The 25,245-nt window shown below is 37.1% G+C and overlaps 1 protein-coding gene across 11 annotated transcripts in view; it reads left to right on the forward strand.

Annotated features, from left to right (window-relative positions):
- Positions 1-25,245, forward strand: part of TJP1 (tight junction protein 1) — a 190,455-nt gene that overhangs the window by 31,930 nt on the left and 133,280 nt on the right. For all 11 annotated transcript variants that reach the window (XM_032123465.1, XM_032123467.1, XM_032123464.1 and 8 more), the window contains one exon: positions 8,600-8,732. In XM_032123465.1, coding sequence (XP_031979356.1) covers positions 8,600-8,732 — 133 coding nt within the window. The remainder of the gene's footprint in view (positions 1-8,599; positions 8,733-25,245) is intronic.

Below are 25,245 nucleotides of genomic sequence, written 5' to 3' on the forward strand. Positions count from 1 at the left end.
GCAATGGCAGCGAGGGCTGAGGCGCGGGAGCGGCTCCGGCGGGGACACCGCTTGCGTGACAGCCCGAGTGTTGCCGCCGACGTAGCGCAGTGTGCTCCCGCCCCGGGCTGTGCAGAGCCGGGTCCGAATTCCCTGCCCCTGCTGCTGCTGACAGGTGTACCGAGAAAATGCGAACAGGGAGACGCAGGTCTGATAGATTAGTGAGCGCCAGAGGTAGTGCTGTTCAAATACGGTCATTTTTCCCTAAACCCTGCATTTCCCCTTACTGATTCCCACTCCTTTTGTGCTTGCTGATTGTGTGCTGAACTGATTTTTCTGGATGAATCAACAACATGTTATGAAAAATGTATTAAAGTATAGTGGTGTAATGTGGGTGAGTAGGGCACTGACAGGCATATGGCACTGCAATACCCAGTCACTCGTGGGCGGGCAAGAGCCCACTGTTCGCTCGATGGGAGCAGTGGGACGTGTGTCATCATCAGGACAAATAAGGAGGAAATATGTGAACTTCTCATCTCAGATATTCTGAGAGGAAGGTATCAGTCACAAATTTGTACACTGAGAGTTTCTTATCTGTAAAAAACTAAGAGTGGTATTTAGGTCGTAGTGGTCATACAGTTTTCTTTCATTGTACTTACCTGGTCCTAGGGCAGCAAAGTGAAGTGTTACAGAAGGCATGATAGGTCATTTTATTTAAACATAGATATAAAAATGTTTTCATGTCAGCAGTTGTAATAAAAATGGCCCTTACATGAATTGCAGAATGTGGGGTTTTTTATACTTTGCTTTTCTCCACAGTTTCAGCTAGTATAGACAGTGTCAAGAAAATGTATCACTTGAAGAAACATAATGTGGAACTAGTAAGCTTTCTGTTATTAATTCCAGATCTTGCTATTCCTTGCAGATAGAACACAGTTTGATGAATCTGTTCATCCTGATTGTAATGAAAAAATCAAATTAAGTTTTAGACAAAAATATTTTGTCATGCAGATAAGTTTTATTACATTTAATCAGAGGTTTTTACAATGTATTCGGTGGTTTGATTCTGGTTATGTAAGTTACATAAAGTGTACCATACCTATTTTATTCTCCCCAAATGCCACTCCTGTCTCTGTGCAGCAGTGGATGCAGTTGTGTGTTACATCTTTTGGGAAGTTTAATTTTTGGAAATGTAATGATGACAGTTATTCTATTTAATAATTCCTGTGTCTTCTTGGAAGTGTTTTATTTGGTGGCATGTTGAGGGGAAGCTATATATATTTGTGTGCTTTAAAAGTACATCTGAAAGGACCTGATTCAACTCCTACTTTGTCTTCAGTTGAAGTTAGATCAGATCTATATTGTTCTGTTTCATGGTGAGGTTCTGTGCTTTTTGAGGTACAGCAAAATATTATAGTGGCTCCACACTAATACATACCACAAGCATTGCATTTCATAACATTTCTAGCTTGACACCATGTTGCTGCAATGCAATGCTGTGTGAAGATTTAGTTGGCTAAAAGTGTTAAAGAAAAATAAGGCAAACTTTTTTTTTTAAATTTTAGAGAGATGTGTGAATTACTTGAGCATTTGAAAGTATGTCTCTGGGATATTCTTATTACTAGGTGACATGATATGTAGTCACATTTTCTTTGAGAACTTTAATAGCATTAGGCATTATCCATATGGATAGATTTTGTGCTTATTGATGAAATACTATTTTCTGATGCACTTAGAGAAGTGCTTAAAGATACTTTGTCATTTTAATTTTTTCTTATTTGTGCACAGTCTGTATCAAATAATGCATTAAGCAAATCTGAACATTAGAGAGAAAATATGTTGCTGTTACTCAAATCAATGCAATATTTGTGTATCTTTGCAATACATAAACTAAAAGCATATTCCAATACTGTTTCACTGGAAATCTCAAAAATACCTAAAGAAAACATATAAATCAAGTCTGTCTATAGTCAGAGGATGCTTTTTAATCTATTTTTATTTGCTTTTTAAAAAAACTTTAAAATTTCTGTTTAACCAATGAGGTTCATAAGCTCTTTGATGTGCGAATCCGTATTGTAAGTGGTAGTGAAGACATAATTTAATAAAAAGGGGTTAAAATACTCATCCTTTTGTTGGTGGAGATAATCCACCTGAATCCTACTGAAAGAAAATGAAAAAGGTAACAGCAATGTTTTATTTCTTTATAGAGCATCTGTCACTCCAATTTTCTCCTGCTTTCCCCCCCACCAAAATCTAAGTCCTGTTCTGTGATGCATGGAAGCAGAGCTACAAATGAAAACACCGATGTCTCACAATGGGCTAAGAATAAATAATTATAAAGTGGCTAAGAAACCAGGCAACTGAACAAAGATAAGGAGGCTATGCCACAGGCTTGTGGCAGGAGGTGGAGGAGACAAAAACTTGCTTCATGTGGAGCTTATAATTTTATGATGACGTTTACTTGGGGCAGTAGTTTTGGACTCAGTGCTGGAGGAAGCTGCTGGAGTCCTGATCTGCTGATTCAGACCCTTTCCTCTGTGTGTGCAGTGTTGTAATCTAATATGTAGGAGCCTAAACGAGATGAGTAGGATGTTTTTAATCCTCTTGTGGGAGGGACAGTATTTGGATACAAAACCCACCATCATAACACTGCTAGTGCAGGTAGAGTGCAGCAGGGACTAACATCTGCAAAGGTGATCAAGAAAAAACTGACAGCTGAACTGGGAGTAGTTTACAATAGTAAATTTTTATAAATATTTACTGAAATCCCAATATGTGCAACCTGAGTCCTTGTACAATTGGGAAATGCTAAATTACATTATTAAGAGGAGCTACAGGTAGACCATAATTTCTTGTCAAACTGATTATTACGTTTCTCTGCTGCAAGGAGAAGGTAGCAGGCAAATAAATAAACAAATGTAAAAGAAAAACCAACAACAAACTCCCCTCCAGGATATCCTATCCATTCTAATAGTTCTTCTCACTAATATTCCCTTCTGTTTCTTTCATCATTTGCCTTTACTTTGAAAGACTTCTTGTGCTTTGGCGAATACCCCCGCTGCTCCCCTCGGTGCAGGGGAGTGCAGCATCATGAAAAAAGGCAAAAAGCTCAGTTAGTGATAAGTTTTCATTGGGGAGATTATGGAAATGGCTGAGACTATTCCATATTTACATTCTTTTAAGAATGATTGATGGTTGTCTGAGGCAATCTAGGTTACAGAAAAGAACGCAGATGCAGTGCACTACAGAATTTGAATTTTGACAGGATCCAGTTCCCCTGTCTGGTGCTGTTGTTAAAAGAATGTGTGATATAGAAGCCTGAATGTTAAATGATAGCTGCTTCTTGTAAGACACTGCACAGGCACATTTATTTTCAAGCGTAGGAGTAAACTTATTTGAAATCAGTGAGGAGTAACCAGCATGTCTGGAATTAAGCACTGATCTGAAAGCTTTGTTGTCTCAGAGTCTTTGTATTGAGGCTGGCTTGGCTGTAGAAGCCCACGCTTATAATGAAGAATGTCTGTTTTATCATTAGAACCATCCCTAGGGAGAGAAGTGCCATTGTTTGTTTATGTTCTAAGTAGTGTCATATTTAGTATAATTAAATAATGGAAAATGTCACCTTAATGTAGGAGAAAGAAAACATCAAAGATTGATCTTCTTGGTGTCTACAGAACTCTCTGGAAAAGTACAGATCCTCAGAATGGATATTTTCCATTTTTGATTACTGATTCCAGTTAATACTTTTTGGAATGGGGATAAAAATTTCAGTTTAGCCTATTGTAAAGATTTATTCATGTTGCAAGTTAATTAATACTTTTTTTTTTTTTCCTGCGGGAGGCAGGATACCATTCTTAAAATCAACATACTTGTAGAGGTGCACAAGAATTCAGCATAGCATCTGAGTGCTCAGTGTCTCTAGCATTGTTTCAAATTTGCTTTTTATTTTCTCAAACAAATATTAATATTGAGTAGCTATAATTTTAGGATTTCCAGTCTGATCTGTGGGAGTAAATTTCAGCTTTTCCAGCCTTGTGTTTGAGCCAGAAGCCAGTGATCACACTGAGCTGAGCCCAGCCTGCATCCTCACTTTCTGCGGTGCTGAGGAAGACTGGCTTCTAATGGGAGGTATATAATTATGGGAATTTTATACATCTCTCAGCTGAGATCTGTGTAGCTTACCAGAGGTAGAAGTTTCCGAGGAGTTTGGATTCAATGTTGCTACAAGAACCTAAATGCTTTCTTTATAGGATAGGCAGGCAACTTGCAGTATGAAAAGCGTAATAATTATGTCACCGTTAGAAGTCTTGTTGAGGTTGCATTGTTGTCAAAGCCTTGTCCACTCTGCATTAACTCTAGAACTAATACTGGACTTGGAAAACAATTACAGAAAATGTTTCATTTCAAGATGTGTTTTTTAAACATTCTGATGTTGACTTTTATAAAATTGTTCAGAACTCTAATCACTGAACAAGAAAAGACATTTCAAAGTTCTTGAAAGATTTTCAATGTACCTGGTGTGTCTAGAAATTGAGATGACATTAGTAATTTCAGACATAATTTAACTACAAAAACGTTGGGTAATATAGAAAGTTGTTATGTGTGAGTAGAATATAAATATAGCTTTTATTAAGAGACTTGTATTATACGCACGCCATCTAATTATTTTATATGTATTAAGTCATTAGCTCTTGATATGACACTTCACCTTGAAGTCACTGTTGCACAGTATTATGTTAGGCTACTGTGCTTGTCAGTGGAATACAGATAGTGAAAGTTTAAGGTTTTTGCTTATTTTACAAACTAGAGAAATAATTTAGAGTCATGGTTATGTAATGTGATATACGATCAGGAACCAGTCAAGGTCAATGAAACCGTTGTAAGAATTGTGGATAATAAATAAGGACCTCAGACTCCAGGTGGGATATACAGAATGGTTCTATTTTACTTGACTAAAATTTTCAAAAGTTAATGAATAGGGTGCCTTAATTTAGGATTCCTGTGATGAGCTCCATTAAAAAGGTGTTATGTTTCCAGAATATTAAATGTATTATTTGAACAGAAACAGCAAATTTGAAGCAAGGTATCAGGAATTGTTCATTACCTTCAAAGATCCTTATGCTATATTCTACTTTTTAAAGCTCTAGACTTCCTTGAACATATCATTCCTAGGCTTTTGTTCAAGAGTACTTGCTTTGAAGTAGTTGATGGGCTGCAGATATTGTAAAAGGGCTCTTAGAAATTTTTCTCCTTTAGCGTGTGATAATTCCTCTATACTCCTGATGCAGGTATTACAGTGACTTAGCAATTTACTTACTAATTTGCTATTAATATTGTATTAATTTGTATTCAGAAATTCAAATAAAAGTTGAAAGTAGGCAATTAGAGGTAGTAAATGTCATTAATTATTTTTTTAACTTGAGGTTCAGATGCCAGAACCATGGAGCATTGCATTATAGTTTCAGTATTCATTTAAAAATAGTCAACTTTGTTTCTCTGTGATTACAGTGAATACTCTGAGAACACAAAGCATAATTCAAAAGAGACAAGGATTTTAAAATGCTATTTTTCAAATTTTTTAATAATTTAACTTAATCTCAAAACACTTTGGATCTTTCCTCAAGAGTTCGCATTCATGTGGGTTTATTTTGCAACTTAATAGTCTTAACTTTTGAGGTATATTCATTGTGGAAGTGTCTAGTGTTTGAAGGAGTTCCTGTTGCAGTACTGCATGAATGCTACTGGAAATGGATTCTTGAGAGTTTCATTGCTGCATCTGGCATTCTGCAAAGCCTGGGTAAAATTGATCCAAGTCTGTCTCAGGTCTGTTACTGCTTCCCGTTGCTAAAACTGTAGGAGGGGCAGAGGCACGGGAGAAGCTGATAGTTAATTGGTTTGCACTTGTCCCAAAGTTTCCTCATCAACCATAGAGTCAAAAACCCCCGTAATGCTGTTAGCATGGACATCTCACCTCAGACCTTTCCTTTGGTGTACATACAGTGCAAAGCTTCCCAATATCAATGATACTGATTGGATTTTTTTTTTTTTTTTGGTTGGTTAAATAATACTTTATTTGCTTGTAAAGAGATCTAGAAATTAATGATTTTATAGGATTGGAGGGAACAGGTAAATTGTGATATTCCTCCTCATATAATTATATTTTGAAAGTTAAATCTAACTTAAAAACCACTCTTCTGTATCTTAGAAGCTAACAAGTAACAGCCATAATTTATTCTCTGCAGAATGAAGTGATGGCTGGATTCCAGTGGCAGCAAGTTCATTTTTTCAAGTGGCTTTAAAGAGCGACTCTCCTAAGCAGAAGGGCCTTCAAAACATACCACTAGTATAGATCTTTGTTAAAACTGTATAACTTTGATTACCCTGCTATTTGTACTTGTTTGGGATTTTTTCATGTAAGTAGTTTTTTCTTTTTTTTTTTTTTTTTTTGAAAGGCTTTTCAGTGTCAGAAAACATTGAAAGACTTGCTGCTTAAAGAAATGTGCATTTGTGGATAAGAACCTAAAATAAATGGTTTGAAATGCTATTCAAGATAAGGACGAGCCCAGTGGATCTTACAGCTGTTAAACTTTTCTATTAAATATAAGGAGGAAGTCTAACATGCCAAGCATTTAATTCATCAGAGGTGCATTTGATGATTAATTAACCCAAATTATAAGTAATGGAGTAGGCAGCTTTCAAAGATCTTCTGTAGAGAGAATAAACACAGTCTCTGACAGTATGGGAACAATGGATCTCTCTGAGCACTCCAGCATCTGCATCTGCCATGGACACAGTGTGTGCACAGTTAGGTACTTGAGCAGAAATGTTATAGAACAGACATTCATACAATAGAAACATGCTGTCATCATAAATGCTATTGTCTGTGGAATAAGATAGAGACTGAGCAGTTGTCTTTCTTTGGAAATTTGTCCTGGTAATTCTTGAAGACATTTCAGCAGGGAATATGTGGTGTTCTTGAAGTTTCTGTATTCCAGTTTGTGTGAGCAAATATGTTGCTGTAGTAGGCAGGCATGGTTCTCAGAACTCAATCCATATATGATTAGACAAAAAAATCCAGTGCAGTTTCAGCAGGAGTTTCATATTGTAATTAAGATATATGGATATTATAGTTACGTTTTCAGGTAGAAATTTGCAGTTTAAAGCTGGCAATAAGGTAACCCAAGGGGAAAAAAACATCTAACCAAATTACTGTGTTATCAAGAGAACTTACAGCAAGATGTTGGTGTGTGTGTCAGTGTGCATGTGTAAAAACCCCCAAAAATCAGGCATCTGAAAACAGAATAGCGATTTTGTAGTTGCAGTAATTCAACAAAAAATGAAGGGCTTTATTTTTATAAATTGAATAAGAGATTTGAAAGGATTTGCTTTAATTTTCAAGTTTGGATATTGTAGCAACAGGCTGTCCCATGGGCTTGTTATTCTGATCATGGCATTGTGTAAACCTGGAAGTTTCAGTAATCAAACAAGTGTGTTCATCATGTGGTTATTGTATTTTGTATTTGGAATTGTGTATTTCAGGAGTTGGTTTGTTTTGGTGATGCATATGTTTTGGAAATCTCCACCTTCCTTTCTTTTTTGCACAAACATTTATGTCCATACTAAAGCCATTAATTCTAAGTAAAAGAACATAAAAACCATCCTCTTTTGTGAGAGGAATCTGAACGGTTTTAGAGAGAAATACTGAACTGCTGTCCAAAGACTAGGGAAATGCAAAAAACCCCATATTATTTCTCATTTAAGCTAGTTTTTGAAATTTTCTATGGCTGCAGTTGAGAAATAATATGAAACAAGTGTAAATCTGGACATGAAGACTTTTATGTTTTTATGTAATTCTTGCTGAGTGTATTTGCTGGAATACAGTTTTCCTTTTTCTAACGTGTCAGTCTGACTAGGGACTATTTTGCATTTAAAATATTCCCCTCACAAATCCTGATACACTTAGTTAGTTGTTAACCCCATGCAGTTCTGTTCATTAACGGTTTCCAGCAAGCTCATTGAAATATGGATTGCTTCCTCCAAATATTTTAGTTATGGACTCCCCCTAGGACTATGTGTAGATTATGATATGATGAAAGGCCTTATAAGGTGTAGTTGCTTAATATATTACCCCTGTAACTTAAACAGGTGCTATTAATGCCATTACTGTTTGTTGTTACTCATTGCTAGAGTAGCTGAAGCACCATCAGCCCTCAAACTGGAAAAGGTCAAAAGCTCCTGGTGATTTAACTGGCAGTTATCAACATGTATCACAGGACTTGGATTGCCACTGAAGCAATAGAGAAGAGCATTCCTTTTAATTTTTCAGAAGTTAAATATATTTTTCTATAATGTATCTTTTTTCTGATTCTATTCACTTTTGTACGAAAAAGATAACTGCAGTATGTTTTTGACAAAATTTGCAAGGAGTGTGGTCTTGATGGGAGCTAGAATTCTACATGCTTGTGGGCTTATTTTGGCACTTAATGATTGAAAACTGTCACTTGGAATGATATTTCTTATATGTATAGCATGGGAATGTGTTTTCCTTTGTATATTTTCTACTATAAACGAATAAAAGAATGTATTCTTTGTCTGATATGTGGCTCTTTTTGTTTGGCAGGGTAACTCCATCTTCCGAAAATCCCAATGGTGCTACCTGTAGTGTAAGTCAGGGAAAGCCCTCTTTAAGAAGAATAAAAGGGAGAATACACAGAAGCAAAAGTCTTGATAGCATTGATTTCTGTGAATTCACTGTAAGTACCATACCTTTTACATTTATCCTCTGTGAAGTTAAAAGAATCTTATTAATAAAGCAGTTTGCTTCTTGCATTCTGTTTACCTGTTCGTCAGATTAGCAAAGGTATTGTACTTAATATTTTAATTGCCTTGCTACGTTGCCAAATATTGAGAGCAGTGGTGTCACTTGTATAATTAGTAATGTACAACTATATTCTTGTTCTTCAGCAATCATGAGAGATAAATTTTTATGTCAAATTTTAATGTTGCCTGTGTAAGATTAAGAAATTGACTGGAAATTGAGTAAATGTGAAAAGTGAATGAGAAATTTCAAATTTTATTTTTATATTGCGATTTTGGAAGTTACTTTTAAAAACAAACGTTACTTTTTACAAAACCTACAAAACTATTTCGTTTGCATATGGCAATAATAAAGTGCTAGAAAAGGAAATATATTTTTCTAAGAGATGTATATGCTTATAGTACTTGAAATCTGGAATCACAGGTGATATGTTACTACAGTTAGGCAGTACTAGTATATACCTTTTCTCTTCTCTTTGGTTAGGTGGTAGGTGTATTTGTGTTATAGTTTCTGAAACTTCAATGTGATCATGGCAAAGAACCATGACAACCTCCCAGCTAACTGGGGAGAATTCGGTCAAAACAATGTAATTTTTAAATACTTAAACAATGTCAAAGAATGTGCTAAATTATAAATTGGTTATGAAATACGAGCTTGAAAGAGCTAAAAAATATGTACTGTCTTTCAAATGTAGAAATCAATAGTGATGTGAAGATACTGTCTGGCATTGCATAGTACTAGAAACAATATCACTAAAATGTTCAGATGGGAATTGGGGAAACTTCTTTAAGGCATAACAGTGGTTTGAGTGTGTTGTCTTTCAGGGGGGTTGTTTTTCAGATGATGCCAATAGCATAACTTGTATTTTTTTCCTCAGGACAGCTTTGTTTCTAATTGCGAAGTCTCATAGTGTTATCTTTGGGACAAAGAGCTTGTTGTTTTCTGTTCAAGGAAGTAATGAACTTACTAGTGAGGGTTTGGGATGTAGTATGTTGTATGGTGCCCAGATACTTCTGAATACAGCCAGTCCTGCACGGCTGGGTGCCCTGGCTGGGGAATGTGTGAAGGAGCTATGCTCAGGCTGTGCTGCCTCATTTCCAGCTGCCTTTGGTGTGTATGTGCTAACTGTTGTCACAGCACTGATACCACTGTAATCATTGCTCTGTTGAAGGTTAGAAATTCCCTTGGGGAGCAAAATTTCCTTCTGCTTTATGGGTCTTCATCTGTGTGGTCCTATTAAGAAATTTTATCTAAATCTATCTCTACTCTTGGAGCCTTCAAAGAAAAAGAGATTATAGCCAATGATAAAAAGAATTTCTTGCTTGCCATAGGACCTTTGCAAAGACATTTGAGACAGATAACAATGGGCTGGTCTGTATTTGTAGCATACAAATGTGTATAGTATGTATATATATTAATTCATACATTAATAGCTAAGTATTGGTAATTAGGATCAGGAAAGGAAGTTCACTTTTTCTGAGGTCTCATGTTAAAGGATGATACAGGTTTGCATAGCTAAGCACACAAATCAGAGTTAAAAATATGGATTTTCTTGCTGCTACATAATTTAGAATCACACTGAAATATTTCTTGATGCTGTAGAGTTGTGGTTTTGTTCTAAAATTGTGATTAAAAATAGATCTAAAGAAGTAATTGAATAAATTAGTGTGCCTAAGTCTTTCAAGACTGCCCTCAGAACTGAACATTTTCCATGTTAAGAGTCTTCATCTAGTAAAAACACTCAAACACTGGCAGACAGAAAAAAATTAGAAATAAAAGTTAAAGCACAAAGGAGCTTTTAAAAATGTTCTCTTTACAACTATTTTATGCTGTAGTATATTCATTTTATGCACAGCAAAGATTAAAATTTTCATATTTAAATATGCAGATAACTTACATGCTGACAAAGTAATGTCAGCATCCAGTGAACTGTTGGTTTCATTCATCATGTAATGAGAATGAGATCCATTAGTAATACTGAAAATTGTTGGGTTTCACTTTAAAATAACTAATGTCTACATGCATCCTAAACTAATCTTCTTTGTAAACCTTTTGTTTAAAGGTTTCACTCAGCAAATTCTTACCGAGGACAAATCCTAACAGCAGAAAGACATAAAAAATAACTTATGCTTTCTTTTCTTCACGTGAATAAATGTGTCCCCTGTGGGAAAGTTCTGCATTTCAATGCAATACGCCCATACAAAAATTCAATACACAAAAATGCTATATGTACTACTTTACTATGACTTCACCTGAAGCTGGGGGTGAGTTGTGGGAGCTGCATTAAACTGGGAGGCTCATTAAAAAATAGGTTTATTCTTTGCAAGGGAGGGAATAACCAGTGAAGAACCTTTTGCATGTGTAAAATTTCAGCAGAGGCCAGGGAGGAACTACCCGGGGTGCCTTCAGAGGGTTGTCTGAGGGTGATGCTGCAAAGTCTGTTGTTTACTGCAGTTAGTAAAACATGAAGTTTGCGATATTAATGGCTTTTGGTTGTACCTGTGGCTCTGAATATGGGTCATCTACCTAAGAGTGCAAGAGAGGTCCTTGTCTGTGAAACCTCATTATCCAGTGGCCTGCTGCTGCTGTGACCAACTGCAAGCCTCAGGTATTCGGATGTCCCTGCTCTGGAAGCGTTCAAGGCCAGGCTGGATGGGGTCCTGGGCAACCTGATCTAGTGGATGGCATCCCTGCCCGCTGTGAGGCATTGGAACTAGATGACCTTTAAGGTCGCTTCCAAACCAAGCCATTCTATGATTTGTGTGAGACTGTCAAAGCACACAATTCCCAGCTGGTGCATTGCATACCTGTATTTACATCCTGTACCTGGCTCACCTGTATTAAGCTTACAACACACTTCCAGAAGGTCTAAGTTCTTCCTGATTACAAGTGGTGGGAGTCTGCAGGACTGCTGAAAAAATGTCAGCTTTATTTCTTAGTGATACCTCTGCTGTCTTAAGTGGATGATACTGGGGTTTGTAAGTGATGCTTCTTTTTACCATTTTGCTAAGGCAGCAAGTGAGAAGATAAAGTGATGAAATTATGTTAAGCCACAGAGTGATAGCACAGCAACTCCCTTAAAACGTGTATCTGTTTTCAACTTTTTGCACCCTTTTTCTTTTCTTTATCCTCTCCATGTATTAGTAGCACCACTTAGTCAGATGAGCACCTGTTCACCCAGACTAAGTAAAATCTGTTTTATTGCCCTTCAGTTCTTCTTCAGTAGAACTTGAAGGGGTATCATCATGCTGTGCTGTGGCAGATATTAGCCCTTGAAAAACTCAGTTTTAGTGATATGTATAAAAAAAACCAACCCTGTATTTTATGTTGAATATTGGTAAATGGTTATTTTCAACCCAGAAATGTTGCAGAACTCCTAGACTATGTTGCAGAAAAAGGGAGAAAAGATAAAGAATAGAATCATCAGCTGTTGGAGGCATGTGTGGAATACCTACTACCTTGCAGATTGAGCTTGTTGTATTAATGTTCCATTACATCCATATTTTAATCTTTATTACACTGAAACAAACCCTGGCTTTGTACAAGCTATCCCAGATAGCAGTAGCAGTTCTGAGCCCAATTCGTCGACAGGGTTTTTGTTGTACTAGACATTGTGCAAACATTAAGTGTTTGCTCTCAAGGACCTTACAATCTATTTCTAATAATAGGTAAGATGTGACTAACCTTTGATTCTTTAGCTGCATATGGCTCTCAAGCTGTTCAAGTGCTGCACTGATGCTAGGGCTTCTGAAGGTCATGTTGGGATGCAGGTGCATTTTGGGACTGCCCTGCCTGAAGGAGCACTGGGAGTCATCCTCCTCACTTGTGTGTGAGCTACCTTGGGAGGCTGTGTGACAGCTCAGAGGTGTATGAATGGATCTCACGGTTGCTGACTGTAGGACCAATTTTGTACATGTCTCATAGCACTACAAACACTGACCACCCCTATAATGTGTAGATGCAGAGAAACTGTTCCCTTTTTCCCTTTGAGTCAGTGCTGACGTTTCCTGGGAATGACCAAAAGGGAGACTTTGAAAACTTCTATAAGGAGCTCAGATAATGAATTTTATGTCTAAGTTACCTTTTTTCATTTTTAGTTTTGTAACTCTTTGGTTGGACTTGAGAAATTACTGAAATCAACACCTTGAAAAGTGTACTTTTAAAGGAATTTGGATTTAAGCCTTTCCTGCTAAAATCATCCCTTGTGGACAAAGGAGCTTGTCTTGGAAATCAGAGCACTGCAGTTATCTCCAATATGTACAATTCCAGTGCTGGAGGCAGCTGGTGCTAGTGTGCTTTCACTGAACATACACGCAGCTAGGTTCAGTTAACCTGCAGCTGGAGCAAAGCTGAAAATCTCCAGTGTACTTCCACTTGCATAGGAGTTAAAATCCAAGGAATAATTTTGCAGAATGTTATAGCAATGCAGTATTTTTTTTTCCACTTTTCCATTCGTTTCTAGTCATTCCTTTTTCTGGTGCATTGTTTTGTCTCTTCTTGACATGTACTGCCAATGAAGTGATATTCGCTAGAATTGCTGTGCACTAATGCTTTAGAGGTCCATGATGTCAGCATGCAAAGCACAGAAGTAACACAGTAGGGTAGGAGATTACACAAAAGAGGAGAAAAGAAAGACAACTAAGTAGAAAGAGCAGTCTGAATAAAACGCTGTGGAATGTATGACAAAATGAAAGAGACAACAAAGGAAGAGATAATCAGAAAGTGAGACTCAGGTAACACAGGATTGCCTTCTTTGGATAGGGAATGCACATGTTCACCTAGAACAGTGATTTTTAGAGCACTATAGTAAGTGTTATGCCTTTGAACAGGTGTGGTACCTTGTATGATTTCTTGCAGAGGAGCTGCAGAAGCTCGATACTTCTCTGTGTGCTTGCCTGCTCTCATTAGCAGGATGGAGTGATTGACCTCGCATGCTCTGTGGGGGTGTGTGCCCTGCATGTTCTGTGTGCAGGGAGGTGTGTGTGCCCTGGAGTTCTCAGGGAGCAGCTCTCAGTGAGTTGGCTGTATCATTGTGCTGCTGCTGCTCTTACCAGCAGTTTCATGTGCTTTTTAATTTCTAATGAAGTTTCAAGGCTCTTTGGAGGCTTTAGTGATTAACTTGAATGGATGTTTGTGATGATATGTTTACTTCACTTCCCCAATCTCCTTGGTAGCTTTTCATAGCATACAGCAGGCTTAGATTCAATTTGTTGTTGGAGATGCCCTTACCAATATGTTGGGTAACTGTTGCTGTGAGTAGCCCTACTTCCCCAGTGCAAAAAATGTAGTCATCAAAACATAGTACTGCACTATACTGGTTAACTTTTCATGGAGCATATTGCTGAGCAAGGCAGTCTAGTTTGTCCTGAAGCACAGATTTATTGCAGGTTTTTATTTAATTTCATCTAGTTCAAACTCATCTTCCCTTTGAATCATCTTACAAATGACTTCTGAGGTGGTAGATATTGCTCTGTAATTTTATTTTTGGGTTTTTTTAAAACAAAATTCTTCTGGTTTTATACTTCCATTTGTCTTGATTTTCCCGCTGAGTATTTTAATTTGAATATGTGTCTGTAAAACTAGTAAAATGAGAAATGAATAATAACACAAATGATATGTATCAGACTCAATTTCTTAGGATGGAGACATGAGAGCGCTCATGTTCTTTAAAAAGTCCTGCAGGTATTTTGATCGTCTCTGTAGATGTGGAAGGAAGAACTCATTAGCACAGCTGGAGTCTTGTGGATGCCCTTAATTTGTTACTGTTCAGAGAAGTGTGGTTGTTATGCAGCTGTTTCCAAGATTTAAATCCTCTCTGGTAGCTTAGACTTGCCTCACAATATTGTTGTTGTACTGTAACCCACTTATTATAATAATTTAATCTATTGATGGTGTACTGATTTTATACAGTAGTGCCAGTTTTGGCCAGTTTATTTTACCTAAGATAGTTTAAATAATGAAAAAAAAAAAAGGAATATTTAAGCAGTTAACACATTTTACAGTTAATGAAATGAAAATTCTTTACATCTTACATGTGTATTTTTATTGGTCAAGTATATAGAAAAAAGCAGAAAAATACATAATACTGTTTTTAATATATATAGTTAATAGTTTTAAATCAGAGGAAAAAGTTTCATTGGAACAACTTTGGAAATATAATACTGATGGAAAGAGGAAAAAAAACTGCAGGCTTTTGATCCAAGATTATATCTCCTCTGGGAAAGAGAGGTATATTTTCAGCATTGTTTATCCTGTCATCTTGCTTTTTATTTAAAAACAAATCCAAAGTTTTATGTAAGAGCTATTCTAAATGTCAAGGCAAATTATTAAATCTCAAGCATAATACTAGGTGAAGCTTATGCAGCCTTAAGATTAACCTAAGGGAGTTAACGATAAATGAACAAGTAATTTAATTTGCTAAATTCTGAATTTTGATTGACCTTGGTTTGTGTTTCTGAATTCATTCAGACTGATTGATTTATGTTTCTCAACAAATTCAGTGCTCCAGTTTAAGTCTACCAAGAATGTTACCTCCATAATAGACATTATACTAATGACTGTGTTTACATTTAATTTTACTTAGAAATATATTTTTGAGTGAGTGCATGTTTTAGGTTATTTTTATTTCTTCTCAGAATGGCATTATGAATTTGGGCAGATGGAGCTGTACTGAAATACTCTGGCATTTGTTAGAGTAATACCTGCTTGATTACTCCACCACCATTATACTTGGGGGCTGATTGTGACTTGTCAGGTCCATCATCTCTTAAAATGTCAAAAGATATGTAGGCCATTGTGTAGTTTGTCTTTAGATTACATAATATCAGATCCTCTTTGTGTGGTGGTGTAGGATGCTAGTGTCATGTATTTAGTCTCAATATTACAGTGCTCACCTGCTGGTGAACTGCAGCCCCAAGCAGAATAAGGGTCCAATTGTTTGTCCTTCAGCTAGTCCAGAGACACAGGGAAGCAGAGAGGTGATTGAGAACGACCACTATCTGCTTTTGAGATACTTCCGAGCTCCCTTGAATGTCTCAGTTTCTGAACTGAACTCTGTATGGAGCCACATGATGATCAGTGTCGTATTAAAGCAAATTGATGGGATGACTCAGGGAAAAGAGTAACACTCATATAAATGTAAGCTTCTCTAGGTCAATGCTAATGTAATTTTTTTTTTCTGAAAAATCAAGGTTTCTTATTGTAGATTAGATACCTTAATGTTTTGTTAGGCATTAGATATTTGTGTGGTAAATAATTGTTTCTGTCCAAAAGAATTTTATGTAAGTGAATCTAAACTGGCTTTGAGTCTGAGTGCATTTATCTTTCATGCCAAAAATTCTTCCCAGATTTATTTCTCGAGTAGAAGTTAAGATTATATTGCTCAATCTATTTTCCTGTTATTGATAGATTTTATTTGTTTGACCTTTCTTCACTGTTGTGCTCCAAAAGAGGCAGACTTGTTATATATGAGAAAGCAAAGACTGCAACAATTTCTGTTGCAGGCTCTCAACCTTGTGCTCAAAAATAGTAAATAACAGAAGTGTCAGTATGAGTGGCTTTCCAAATATATCACTAAAATGTATATGCTAGTAACATGTCTGTTTTAATATTTTTATTAGGTTGCTGGAGGTTTCTTCGGTTTAGGTTTGTTGGATGTTTGGGCTTTTTTGGCTTTTGTTAATTTTTTTGCCTTACCAGAACTGTTTCCATTTGGAAACTGGAGTTTGGGTGATTAATTCTAATGGCTTTTGAAATTTTATTTTTATTATTAAGCAAAATATGTTGTTTTTGTTTGCAAAAGCTGCTTGGAATTTTCTGTCATTAAATACTTGTCTATGTGTGGGCACCACTGGCATGTCTGCAAAGCTATAATAATTTCATGGAAATAATAATGATCCTATAATGCAAGTACAGTCAGTGTCAGTGTGCAGTCTTTGGTAGGGACAGAAATTTTTCTTGCTGCTTTTTCTAGCAAAAGAAATTGGAATGTTTCATTTGACCTTCAGACACTTCCTTTCTGTTACTGTCTCAGAAACAGGATTCCTTGATCCATGCCTGGCAATACTACAAAAGGTTAAGGATGGGAATATTAGTATTCCACACGCACTTAAAACTTGTGCACTGAAATGAACGGAAGAATATTTTCCTCCTGAAATAGGGGAATTGATCTACATGAAGAATCAGAGTATCTTCATGACTTATCACAAAGACAATAGCCACAGTTAAAATTAAGGCCTTCAAGACCTTAATTAAGGTTTTCAAGAGATTTTAAGCCTCAAGCCTTTCCCTAAGTGGGATTCGCTTAAAGTGCCCATCCGTTGGTGTTCTCACCAAGCAGGGCTTCAGTCAGACAGGTCAGCTTGGTATGGAGGGACTTCAGGAGTGTTCCAGAGGAACAGGTACTGATATATATATGGAAGTGATGCAGACAGTGTCTGCAAGTGTTGCAGTAATACTCAACTTTATTTCAATAAGCCCGAAGATGCACTTGGCCAAATACTAAAGACACTGAGGGTGGGCTGGGCAAGATCTTGAAATACGTTTGGCCTCCTTAGAATTTTTTTTTTCTTTCAAGTTTTTTAAGTTACAATAGAAGAAGTATTAATCAAAGTATTCCATGGCTGTTACTCAGATACTTCAGTCAGGATAGCTACTGGAACACTTCAAAGTAGGATTTCACAGCACTGCATTATATTTCTTTCCTTACACTTTGGAAGAAGGTCTCTTTTAGTTACACCAGGGGATGAGAAGATAGTGTGAGTGCCCGAGCAGCTGCAGAATTCCTCTTTTTAAAGTCAGCCATGCTCAAGTTTATCTGTCACTATACAGATGCTGATGTGCATATCTGTCTATATAAACTACATAAAAATATAAATATACATGTGTTATACATATACACATGCATGCACTTTGCACTTAATATAAAAAATATTACTGGTTAGGGTCACTTTTTGTCAACAGGATCTCTACATAAATTTTTAGAGTCTTGTTGACTAAACTCTGCCTGTCACATTGTACCATCTCTGCCAGTAGCAAACATCTCCAAGGGCAGGGCGTGACCCTACACAGGCAGTTCTTCAGCAACAGTTGCAAAATGTCATCATCACCCTGTCAAGGTCTGCTTTTACCAACTTTTTTTCCTCTGGTCTCTAGAAGTCCCAGTGGGCATTCAGGAACATGTCATTTATCACTCAAGTAAAATACTGCTTTTTTGAATATTCCTCACCATCCCAAAGAATTCTCCATCTAGCCCTTTTCCCATCTTTGTTGTCCAAATGGCTGGGGAGTGTGCCCAGGCAGGGAACAAAGGCATTTGCCTTTAGCAGATGGCTTATTTTAAGAGGATGTGCCAGTACTAATGTAGGAGAACTGACAGGATACTCTCAGCAGTAAAAAAAAAAAAAGAAAGAAATATGGGCTGTAGCATAAGGTTTTGCTGCAGTCGCAGGAAAAATATTAACTGAGAATGTTGTTAAAATAACGGAAACATAATTGCATGCACTGAAAGTTGAAAATGAAGTACATTGCACCCAACTCCCAAGTCTTCAACCTAAATGCAGAATAAAATAAGAAAGATTGATTGTGAGCACCTTGGAATTCAGACTGCATGAATTTGCAAAAATTTCATAGCAAACTTCTAGGAGAATGTTGGGTTTTTTTAGTCTAAAGAAATTTATTTTTGAAGTCTGGGGCTGTGAATGGAAAACAAATTGTTTATAAGCTGTGCTTAGACTGAAAAAAAGGGTTAGACTGCGTTAATGGAATAGGGCAGTTAGCGTGGGCTGGCTCATCGTTCTTGCAGCAATAGAGACACTTTCAGTTTGCAGAGATTCTGGTTTCTTTTGGCACAGATGTTCTTTTTGTCCTCTGGCACAGTTTTCCTTGATATTTCAAAGAAATATTGGATGTTTGTTACTCATCTATATCTAAGAGCAGCTTGCTTCTCCCACTGGTATAATATGCCTTTGCTTATTGCTCTGCAGTATTCTGTGAGGGAGCATACAGGACTGGATAACCTCTACAGAGCAGCTGCCTTTGGATATTTGGCACTGCTATTAGCAATATACTATTGGGATCACAGGCTCCTGTAATAAATTTAGCAATCTTGGCTGCACTATGATTATACTTATCTAGCACCCCTCAGAGGTAGAAAATTTGAAAAGTACATATCCTATTCTCACTGTGGTGAATACCACTGCATGAATAGAAAGGAAGCAAGTAATAGTGTCTGTATTTTTATGAAGATTTGATATTTAACTTTTGGTATCTACTGACACCTCCAGCTGTATAATGTGTTGCCTTTCATTGCCCCTGAGGGCAGCCCAGGGAAAGGGGGCTGAAAGGCTGGTAATGACAAAGAAGGGAAAAAATCAGCAAGGAGAAGATCTGCTCTTGGAGCTGCTCAAATGTTCAGAAACCAGAAAGTGCTTTCTCAACCTGCTTGGAAAGTAAGTTAGGAGTATACAGTATTCAAGTCTGAGCAATGTGCTTTTCAGTGAGGTTTCTTGCAGTTCTTCAGAAAGGAAAAATAATGAAGTCACATACTACAGTGTTGCATGGAGACTGTACAACATAGCCTGACTACAACCACAGCTCTTGTTTTCCCCCTCTTAGGAAGGCAGCATGTCTTATGTCTTATAATATGATTATATTATTATAATATTATAATTATTTGACTCTGATAAAGTAGAGTAATATGATTGCCAGTCAAAGCTGCACATCTAAGTTGGATGCTGCCTGAGTGCTCAGGCAGCACTCAGCTGGCCTTTGTTAGGTGTGTTTTTTACGTATGAACTGTTAAACACAGCTTTGTGAAATCATGATTCATTTACTGTAATGAGATAGGGATGTGAGCTCCCACGTGAAGACTCTCAACAGCTGCTAGAAAGCTTTTCACAATTTATAGTTGGACATGCAGTCTATATTATTTCATTCTTAAACATGTGATCCCTGTGAAACTTGGTTGACCAAATTAACCAAGTTTGCCTTTCTTGGTTATCTACCAGTGCTTGCATAATCAGAGAACGACGTGGCTTTTCCTTTCTCTACATTCAAGGTAGGGATGGCCTAAATCAGGTGTTTTTATATTGCACCACTTAACTGAAAGATGTTTCCAGTAACTGGATGCAGTATTTTCTCTATATTCACTTGCAACAGTTTTGGGCAATATAACAAAATAGCTTTGGATACCTGGATGATTACTACAGAACCCAGTACTAGCTGGGCAGTAACAATCCAGGGTGCAAGCACATAGAACTGGCCTGCCTTCATTTCCCCACTTCATAGCAATTCTTGTGAATGTTCACTAGAATTCAGCTAGAATTAATTCAGACACATGTCCAGAAATGTGATGTATTAATCTGAAAGTTCTGCAGCCAATACTTTATAAACTCATATTTGCATTATTAATCTCTGAAACATCTGCTTCATGGATTCAGATCTGCTGCTGTGCATTCTGTGAGGGCATTTTAGGGCTTTAAGATGGGTCCATGAAGAAATATGATTTAGGATGGAAAACAGACGATTTTTAAGAATAAGTGCAAAACCAGGAAGATAATGGATGAGTCAGGAGGATTTGTTGGACTTGATCCCAGCCACCTAAAATTTCCTGACAGGAGCTTCATTTTTTCTTCTACCACTGCAAACTTTTCTGTTTAAGATGGTACTTAGAATGATGCCTGAACTCTGTGGAGTGCTCACAGAAGTGATAAGGCACAATTTGCAATGTTATGCATCTTCTGCTGATACTGTCTTGTGGAAATGTACCTCTGTGGGCAGCAATTGCAAGTGTAAAGTATCAGGCAAAGTATTATAAGTATCTCTCTGCCTGCATAAGTCTTATAAACTTTCTGATTCTGCTGATAATCTAGGATTTTCTGTATGGGATTGTGTTCTTTTCAGACTATACCTTCAAAAAGTATCTTTAATAAATTGGTGGGGCTAACACACTGTGTGGACTTGGCGTGAGGCATTAGGTGTCCTTGATTAGATCATAATTCAAGACTTCTAGCAAAACCAGCTGAAGATCTGCAGTTACATTTTGCCCATTAATGGTCTTCCTTACTCAGGGTTTACAGTGGCTTTTACATTAATGTTGGCACAGTTTGTCTTCTCTTGTTTTCATCTTCAGCTTTTGTGGTGATTATTATTCATATTACAGTAGTAGTGAGCACCCTGTTAGCATCAGAGTCCTACTGTATCAGATGAGCTACATACTTAGAAGAAAACTCACTTCTATAAGCATCAAATATGTTAAAATGTGTTAAAAACTCACTTGTATCAAGTGGAATTAAAAAGGTAGAGATGGCTTATCACCATAGTGAGTTCCCCAAAATTTACCTCAGGGGCACTGCATAAAGCTCATAAATGTTTGCTTCTTCTACATTTTCACTTTGGTACACTAAATATTCAGGAAATTGAGGAGAATTTGCCCTGAAATCACTTTTTGTCAGGATCTGCAGTTCCGCTGATGTTAAAACAGACGCCCATACTGCCTTTTCTGTGGTTGATCTAATTAAAAGTGAAGTGAATGTTCAGCATCCCAGCAATGGGGAAGACCTTGTATAAGGATATTAGAATGGAGTTTGTTGAAATGAGGTATTTTGGCAGACCAGAATCAATGAGCGGGATAAATATGGGATTGAACAAAACAAACGTGCTGGAGGGGAACACATAGAAGTAACCTCAACCAGTGTGTTTTCACCCAAAGGACATAGTCTGGAATGTTTGTTTAAAGGTCGAATGTTCTTAGTAGAAATATCATTGAGTAAACACCTCGAGTGAAATAAACAACATTTGAGAGGAAGAAGGCTGAGGTGTAGATATTTTTAAAAATGTTTGCCCTTTGAAAGGAAAAAAAATCAGAGAGTATCAGTTGTCATAGTTGTGCTTACGGTTCATAATGTGATATTAGAGGATAAAGCAATATATTTTAAAACTATTGTGGGAATCCTAAGTGTCAGAAAACACTGTGTTCACTTGTAATGGTACAGGGAAAGCAGAAATTTCAGCAGAACATATAAAAGTAGAAGTGACTTCCTCTTTCATGCAGCTGCTTCTGTTTTCTGGAGTGCAGAGAAGTATTTTCAGACAGTTCCTTGCTGACAAGGAACAAGATGAGAAGAATGAGTCCCTTTAATTATTAGTTTTTAAGCTCCCTGACTAATGAATGAGCCTGATTTTGGTAGTGCCAAATCGTTTTAAGGTGACACCTAATTAAAGATAATTGCATCTGAGCATTGCCTGTGGAGATGCTCAAAATTAGTAAGAATTGTCATCTTAGCAACTGTTATTATTAGATATACTTATGAAGCTGTGGGTGTAGGAAATCATTCTTCTACAAGAAAAGTTTCTGGGACCTTTCTGGTTGAAGAGGAGCATAGAGGAAAATACCAGTAGGTATGTTGGAATTCTACCAGAGTTTACCTGGCATTGAGAGAAATGTGGTATGTGATATGTAAACTAGCTTGTAGGCTAAATTCAGAAGTGGGCAGTAACTACCTTGCTGCTGACAGCTAGAAGACTGAAGAAATTAAAAAATTTCAGAGCCCCTGGTCTAGTCAAGATTTCTCTGTGTGCCACCTTTGATGCAGATAAATTAGGTAATTTCTAGTTTTAACTATAAAATACACAAAAATGATAAAATGAATGCAGAGATGCATGCCTAATTGAAGGATCTTTGAACCAAACGGGTTGGAATGTATCAAAATCTTTCCCTCAGTTAACACAATGCATTTTCATGGTCATTTTGGAAAAACACCAGTAGGGTGCATAGTTGGGCTTCACACTGATATGGCGTTGCCATTTACTGTAGTTTTAGTCCAACCTTTTTAATGTAATGTGGTGTGGGTTTTTTAAGTTGTTCTTCCTGGGGAAGATTTTCATTGATCTTCCCTCCCTTGTAGCTGTGGGAACAGCTTTAGAACTTGGTTATAGTATATACCAGAAGCTCAAATGAGAAAGGACAAAGAAAGTGTTAGACCTGAAAAAAAAGTGAAAGAAACTCAAGCACTCAGCCCTTATGCCTTTTAAGTCACTTATGACTCACAGTTTTGACTGACTGAACTTGGCAGCATTTGTGGTATTTTGGGTATATTTGTGGAAGCCCACAATAGTGGGTTTTATCATCCTTTGTATTCAATAATTCAGCATGGATTTTAGTCTTTTAAATTGTTGGAGTCCTTTGAGATCTTTTCAGGAGTGAGAGTTAGCCTTGAATTACTTGAAAAGTATTATTAAATAGATTATGTAAAGAAAGTGTGATCTCCTTTGGAGGTTTTCTATCCTTTAATAAGGGGCAGAAAGCCTGGGAGCAGGGCCAGAAGTAAGAAGTTGGCAGGGACTGTGCCTCCTATAGAAAAGGGAAGGGAATTTGGAGTCTAAACCTGAGCAGAAAAGGAGGTGGAGGAGAATAAGCCAAAAGCAGAGTATGCAGCTTTGAGGAGCAGGGGCAGAAGCAGTGGGAAGCAAGGCATACAGTCAGCAGCGTTTGACCAAACCAGACTGTACCTTCTCCTGCACAGCTGGAGCCAGCCTGCATGTGGTCTCAGACCTGCAGTTGCCTGCCCTTGTCCCGTCCTTGGGGACAGCTCTCTGCAGAGCTGTGTCCCACATCGGCATCCTGCTTCTGCCCCTCGCTAGCAGGTCCCCTGGGGCACGGTGGCACTGCTCAGCCCCACAGCTGCCAACCTCAGTGCTGGCAAGAGCCTGTTGCAAACCTCTCACACACTTTCTGCACTGCTCGGGGTCCCTTACATAACACAGCGCTGGAAGAAATTAAGGATTTCAGCCTTGTTTTGAGTGAAGACGACTCATCTAATCTAGCTGCTAGGAGGAGTCAGCAGAAAAAACTAAGGATGCTTAAGATTTTAAGTGTTTAGTAGGAGGGTGAATCAGCAGCAAGCTTGGCAGGGTCCGAGTACTGAACCCCAATAAACTGTGTTTTTTTAAAATTAGAGTAAATTGCAGAAATTGAATGTTTGACAAAGATTTTCAAGAAATTATTCTGACACTTGAAGGAGGGAGCATCATCTAAGCCTGCTTTCCATTCTTTGATTAAACTACTTAAAATGCATTTGAATAAGGTATATTAGTCTTTAAATAAGGTATTAAAGTACTATGCAGTAATATTGTCTTATGTTAAAGATTCTTTATGAAATCTAATTATGTCAAATAAAAAACTTCAGTCATTTTTTAGCCTCTGAGAGCTCTGATAGTTCACAATTTGAAGAGTAGTGCTGAAAGGATGTTACAGATAAAGTAGTATAAACTCAGGTAGACTGTTTCTCAAAGTTGTGTATGTTTTGTACAAAAAACAGGCACTGACATTTAGCTAAAGCTGTTTTAATATTGGCAGAACAGTACCACAAGTAATAGAGCTGCAGTATTTTCAAGTGCAGAAGGTGATTTGTCCTGGACCAGTCTCTTAATACAAAGGTGGAGACTTTAAACACGATGAACAATTTTCTTCTTTTTGATTTTATTTTGTTTGTTTGCTTTGTTTTACTCTGTAAATATGCTGGATTAATTTTGAGTAAAAAGTTACTTCATGTCCCATAGGGACAGCTCTCTGTCTTGCTTACTTGCACTTTGTTTAACTGTGAATTTCAGTATATACAATTAATCAAACTAATGAATTTACAGAATAAGTAAATAATGCCATATTGTAATCCATCTCTCTTGACTTTGCTTTTTGACCTTTTTGGATATTTGAATATTTTTTTCTTCAAAAAGCATGTAGGAAACTTCTGTAACTGCTTTTGTAGAGCCACCCCAAGCTTACTGTCCCTCTGTCCTTCTAAGAACCACCAGTGTTACTGTCTATGAGGGATCATGTCAAGTAGGTTACAGAGCACATCACATCCACTTGCACACCACATCCATTTGCAGTCGTTGAGACACACCCTGTGCTAATACAGGAGTGGTGCATAGTGGTTTTTATAGCAGACCACTCTTTCTTCTTTCCTTCCTTTCTTTTAACTATTCCACATTTGCATACTAATCTTGTTACACTTCAGTGACAAGAGAAACTTCAGAACTTGTGATAATTTCTTCATGATGCAGCTCTGACAACACCATCTTTTCATAATTGTGTGTAGGCTAAATGTAGAAGTGATGTAAAGGGCATTGCCATCTCAGTTTGAACACAAGGAAGAAATGAAGTTTTAAGATAGAAAAGCAACTAGAATTGATGAGACAAACAGTATCTTAGCTGATACCACGTATAACTTTGCAGACATACATGCCTGTGTAAGACATTAAACAAGGTATATGTCACAAATATAGATTAATGCTGAACCCTAAAGTTTTTGAAGAGAATGCTTTACCACATGAATGGCTATGTGATTGATAGGAAATTTACTGTATCACAAACAATCTACTCACAGAAAAGAGGTAGGGTCTGAGAACCTAATATAATTTGTTAGTATATAGTCAAGCATTTTTATTAA

This window comes from Corvus moneduloides, chromosome 13, assembly GCF_009650955.1.
Source record: "Corvus moneduloides isolate bCorMon1 chromosome 13, bCorMon1.pri, whole genome shotgun sequence".
NCBI lineage: Eukaryota > Metazoa > Chordata > Aves > Passeriformes > Corvidae > Corvus > Corvus moneduloides.